The sequence below is a fragment of the Carcharhinus amblyrhynchos genome, chromosome 5, assembly GCF_965287045.1.
Source record: "Carcharhinus amblyrhynchos chromosome 5, sCarAmb.v2.hapA, whole genome shotgun sequence".
Classification (NCBI taxonomy): Eukaryota; Metazoa; Chordata; class Chondrichthyes; order Carcharhiniformes; family Carcharhinidae; genus Carcharhinus; species Carcharhinus amblyrhynchos.
In genome coordinates, this window is record NC_137328.1 from 70,322,275 (window position 1) to 70,328,274 (window position 6,000).

The 6,000-nt window shown below is 41.5% G+C and overlaps 1 protein-coding gene across 1 annotated transcript in view; it reads right to left on the reverse strand.

Moving 5' to 3' along the window:
- Positions 1-4,058, reverse strand: part of hsd17b4 (hydroxysteroid (17-beta) dehydrogenase 4) — a 116,336-nt gene extending 112,278 nt beyond the window's left edge. Inside the window, exons 1-2 of the mRNA XM_080188965.1 lie at positions 3,950-4,058; positions 583-636 (exon numbers count right to left, since the gene is read on the reverse strand). Coding sequence (XP_080045091.1) covers positions 583-636; positions 3,950-4,016 — 121 coding nt within the window. The 5' untranslated portion in view covers positions 4,017-4,058. The remainder of the gene's footprint in view (positions 1-582; positions 637-3,949) is intronic.
- Between the last annotated feature and the right edge of the window lie 1,942 nt (positions 4,059-6,000).

Sequence of the window (6,000 nt, forward strand, 5' to 3'; positions counted from 1 at the left end):
CAACATTAATATTTTACATACTAGCAGATAAAGTTGCTTCCATTTCACACATCTATAATAAAAATAGACCCATTAGAATCCATAAACTCAATGCAAAGTAATAGCCAATTCACACCGGCCTGAAAAAATGATACAGTTAAACAGAAATCTGAACTGTATCTCAAGAGGATGACATTAGGTCATGAGGCCAGAGATTCAATCTTTGGCATTAGCCAAGAAGATCTAAGTAAGCAGTTTGACACTGACAGTTGGCTTCAGTGCTTAAAACCACAAGAGAGAACATCAGCCATGTTTTCCATTCCAGATCAAAATCTAATGATTGATGAAATTTACATGTGAGTGGATGCAGGAATCACTGGGCTAGGTTTAATTTTGATGTCCTCTGTTGTCAACTGATCAACTATCACATGAAGATTTGTCACTTGGGTAAGACACCAGTGGCTACTAGTGTCGATTGAACACAGTATAGAAAGTCTGGCTTCCAAAAGACACAGGGTGAAATTAGGGAAAAAATATAAAAATGGTTCTTGAAATGACATACACAGTGATTTAATAGAGGTTTGTTATTCAATCAGCACTCACCAACCACAGAAGCTCCTCTTTCTGCAAGCAACAAGGCATATGTTCTTCCCAAACCTGATTAAAAAAAACTTTGATAAATCTAGAAACAAAGAAAGTTTTCTAATTTAAATGTATGCACTTCTTTTCTCATTTGTGTAAAATTTAACATAAACATGCTACAGTACAAAGAGCATGTTGTGTGTTTGTTTTTTTCCCTAAATTTTAGCAATATTGTTGTATTTTAACAATATGTAATTTTATATATTTTTAGAATTAAAAACGAGCTGACTTATAAGCAGTTACACAAGTACAATGGTGTGTAAATGAAGCAGTACAGATTACAGTGCTTCAGATGAAATGTTAAAACTAAAGTATGTCAGTTCCAGTAACTTCAGCAAAGTGCTATACACCTCTCGATATTATTTAAAAATGCGCAGTGTTCCCCAACATCACAATCTTAGGCAACAATCACCAGAAACTGCTTAATTGTCATTCACATCCCTGCCGGTTTACAATCTAGTTGTGCCTTTGATTCGCAATATTGAAGTGTCAAGTCATACTTTTTGCACACATAATGTAATCACATCTCCACACTGCCAAGCCAGACAGCAGACTGTTCCAGCACAGACTCATATGGCACAGAGAAGAGACGCCAACATCTCAACATCAACCACTCCCCCCCCACCCCCCAGCGAGTAAAGCCATTGACCCTCAACAGCTGACATCTTTCTCCTACCGTCCCCAAACTGCCCCGTGGCCTCTGTCCCCTTGGATTCCCTGTTGTTCAGTGGAGTTCGCCTCCTTCCTCCCTCTTGGGAGGTTATGGCACCTGGTTCTCATTTTTAAAAAACTGCAGTGACTCACACTGGCATGATATCACAGTGGGTGGGTGGGAAATTCGTTGATGGTAGCGGATGCAAAGTTAAGCTTATTAAATTTATAAAATTTATAAATTCAAACAAATCAGGTGTAGACCCTTACCGGGCATGAACCAGATTGCGATATCAGAGTAGTACTGGGAAGATCATGATCAGACATCTCATTTGATTTTGATTTGGTTTATTAATGTATAGTATGCAGTGAGAAGTACTGTTTCTTGCATGCTATACAGACAAGGCACACCGTTCATAGAGAAGGAAAGGAGGGAGTGCAGAATGTAGTGTTACAGTCATAGCTAGGGTGTAGTGAAAGAAAAACTTAGTACAAGGTAGATCCATTCTAAAGTCCAGCGGCAGCAGGGAAGAAGCTGTTCCTGAGTCAGTTGGTATGTGACTTCAGACTTTTGTATCTTTTTCCCAATGGAAGAAGATGGAAGAGAGTATGTCTGGGGTGTGTGGGGTCCGTAATTATGCTGGCTGTTTTTCCAAGGCAGTGGGAAGTGTAGACAGAGTCAATGGATGGGAGGCTGGTTTGCATGATGGTCTGGGCTTCATTTACGTAGCTTCTTGCAGTCTTGGGCAGAGCAGGAGCCATACCAAGTTGTGAAAGAACCAGAAAGAATGCTTTTTATGGTGCATCTGTAAACGTTGGAGAGAGTCATAACAGACAAGCCAAATTTCCTTAGTTTCTGAGAAAGTATAGGTATTGGTGGGCTTAACTATAGTGTTCTCGTATGAAGGATGGTTGAGGACTCTTGGTCTGTACTCGGAATATAAAGGATGGGGGGGGGATCTTATTGAAACTACAGGATACTGCGAGACTTGGATAGAATGGACATGGAGAGGGTGTTTCCGCTAGTAGGAAAAACTAGAAACAGAGGACACAACCTCAGGCTAAAGGGACAATCCTTTAAAACAGATGAGGAGGAATTTCTTTAGCCAGAGAGTGGTGGATCTATGGAACTCTGTCTCAGAAGGCTGCAGAGGCCAGTTCACTGAGTCTTTAAGATAGAGTGAGGATAGGTTCTTGATTAATAAGGGGATCAGGGGTTATGGGGAAAAGGCAGGAGAATGGGGATGACAAAAATATCAGCCATGATTGATGGGCTGAGTGACCTAATTCTGCTCCTGTCTTATGGTCTTGGCATGGAGAGATCAGGACAGGTACAAATCCCATGTACAAATAGCAATTTTGGCATTTGTGGCCATTACTTAATTTGCATACACTAAACCTCAAGCTTAAAATACTGGCATATTGCATCCTTTTTCTCCCTCTTGCCTATTTCACCATCACTCACAGATATTCTAGTTTATCTTTCCTGCAGTGACTAGGAAGTGCAACCCAATTAACTGAACTTGTCCATCTGTGATCATTTAAAAAAGCCCTCATGTATCCACTTTCCTCATTAGTTGTGTGTGAATTGTGTTTTTTTGGGGGGAAGGATGAGGTGAAGTGGAATATGTATTTATAGAGATTTAATACAAAATTCAATGAAATAAAACTGCACCTTCAGCGGATTATGTAGTAGTCCAGATGGCTGAGTGGTCTAAGACATTGCGCTCAGATCACACTCTTCTCCCACTTCTGTTTAATTGCCCCAGTGATGCAATCGGTCAGCATGTGATACTTATATAGCAGTGCAGCCAGCAGGCTATGCTGAGGTTGAGAGTTCAAGCCTCACCTGGAGCAGATGTCTTTTGTTTTGGTTTTTATTCTAATTCAATCCAATCAAGTCCAATTCAGAGTCTCAACAACTTGAGACATTCCCGATCCAAGCTGACAAGACAGGGCTCTCACTTCCTAGCTTGGGCTTGATTTACATTGTCCAAGCTGATTGGAGTAGGCATAGCTCTTCCTCCAAGGCTTGATCCTATTTGCATCTTTTATCTCAGTTCTTAGCCAAAAGGCCGAGATGCTGCTTTTAAAAATTGCTTCAAATGAAGCTAAAACGTAACCTAATGACTTCAACCAAGCACAGCATGTCGATAGTACAGTTGATCTTAGCCAAAAGGTTATCGCTAGATCAGATTATGTTTCAGAATTGAGATAAATAATTAGAAAGTTGCTGAGTCTTTAACATCTGCCCCTTCCCTCACTGTATACTTTGAAATCCAAATGACTTCATGATTTGTAAATATGGTGTGAATTTAAATCCCAATCTAGAGGCTATGCTGATGCAACGTGCGTGCATTCAAAGTAAATACTGAAGTCCAAATTTCATTTCTGACACTCAGCAAGCCGTCGACATGATGTTTCCAACTAAATAAAAGTCGCAATTTTAGCCATAGCGACGGTAGATGTGGAACAGTTCAGCACAGTTACAATCCTTGTTTAGGTATTAATTTCCTGAAATTGCACTCATTAAAACAAAGTGGAATAAAGCAGGCAGAGAGCCCGGCCTCCAGGGATTACACTAACCGCCGCCCCCAGCTCGGTTCAGGCGCTGCCCTACTGCTCAATGTCCACACACACACACACACAGAGGGGAAACCTGGCGCCATTCACCAACCTCCTCCTGCCCCGGTAACCACGGCCACCCTCCCGTCGAAACGAAGAGCAACTCCCGAGGCCGACATGTCTGCTCGTCACTCAGTGCGCAAGTGCCAGAGCGCCCGCACGGCAGCCTGGGAAATGTAGTCCCCAGGACACAGTGAAGAACTCAACAGGTCAGTGCATCTGTATAGAGTCAGAGAGAGTGAAGTACCCCACAAGTCACTGCATCTGTATAGAATCAGAGAGAGTGAAGAACTCAACAGGTCAGTGCAACTGTATACAGAGAGTAAGGGAGAATGAAGAATTTAATAGGTCACTGCCTGTGTACAGAGTCAGAGTGAGTAAACTCAACAGGTCATTGCATCTGTATAAAGAGAGTGAGAGAGAGTGAGGAACTCAACGGGTTTCTGCATCTGAATAGAGAGAGTGACAGAGAGTGAGAAAATGCAACAGGTCATTGCATCTATACAGAGAGAGAGAGAAAGTGAAAAAACTCAACAGGTCTCTGCATCCGTACAGAGAGAGTGAGAAAACTTAACAGACCTCTGCATCTGTACCGGCAGAGTCAGAGAGAGTGAGAGTGATGCAGGCTCCTTCATCAGGTGAGTGAAGCAGCACTCTGAAAGCTCATACTACCAAATAAACCTGTTGGACTTTAACCTGGTGTTGTGAGACTTCTTACTTACTGTGCATCTACATATAGAGAGAGGGTGATAGAGAGTGAGGAACTCAGCTGATCACAACATCTGTACAGAGAGTCAGAGAGAGTGTTTCAGGTCACAACATCTGGGTAAAGCGGGAGTCAGAGAGAGTGGCTGACAATTCCTGACCAGCGGTGGAAAACCATGGGCCACCAAAAGTTGTTGAATTTTTGTGCACTTACCTGCGTTTAGAAATGCTGCTCTAATGCCCAATGGGATCAGCTGCTTCTGCCTGTGCTGAGACAATCTCCACAAGCCCTAGCACTCTAGTCACGCCCTCTTGTGACAAGGCCACATTGGGAAGGCCCATTGAGATCTTGATGTGAAGCAGCAGGTTTGTGCTGCAGAGAGAGCTATTCTAAAGGTGTATTGGAATTTTTCTAAGTTTTTTTGCTATTTCTTTGAAGCTGTTAATCCTGTTATTATTGGTGCATTTAAAGTATAATTTTTAATTTTAATGATTGAAGATGAGTATGTATGAGGGTCATGGGTAGAGGGGGGACTCGTAATGTTAAAATGGCGGCGCGGGCTCATTGGGCCGAAGGGCCTGTTTCCCAGGCTGTTTTGGTTTTGTTCTTTGTTCGTTTGTATGTATAAATGAAAATAGATTTTGTTATTTGTTTTAAACCTGTGAAACTAGGATTTACCTCTGCATTATGTGATCTAACTCAATTAAAAGCACTTGAAAAGGCTTAAAAGCATACGTATATTTTAACTTAGAATATGTCCACTGAAAATCTAACTACAAGAGAGGTTAGAATTTCTCTGACCATGATTTAGATACCTTCTTACACAAGGTGGAGCAAAGGAGAATGCAGATTTGGGGCCCATATAGAAAAGGGAAGCAGCCAAGAAAGATAAGATCTACGGCTTGGAGTGAAGTTGCAGGCATTCTCTCTGCAAATAGTGAAATGTGTTGGACTGCAGCTCAATGCTAGAAGAATATTATTGATTCAATGCTATCAGCCAAAGGTACGTAACATTCTTGATGAAAATTTGTTCAAATCTAAAAAACATCACTCTCAAAGTGAGGGTTTCAGTCTACATTGGGTGTGATATGAACTATCCCAGGGCTCATAAATGTCATTAACAATGGACATTCTTGAACTATGTTATGTAAATAACACTTGCTCCGCATAAACTAACTTGCAAAAGGGTTTGTAAAATTTAGTAACAATGGGGATTTTCAAAGTTGGGCTTCTAAGTAAATAGCACAGTCTCCTTACAAACCTGGGGAAGGTCACAAAATGCAGTTACGACCTGGTCCTAAGATGTGAAAAGTGGCCCCAAAGCTATTTGTTACTTAGCTGTCATTATAAGAACATAAGAAATAGGAGCAGGAGTGGGCCATCTAGCCCTTCGAGCC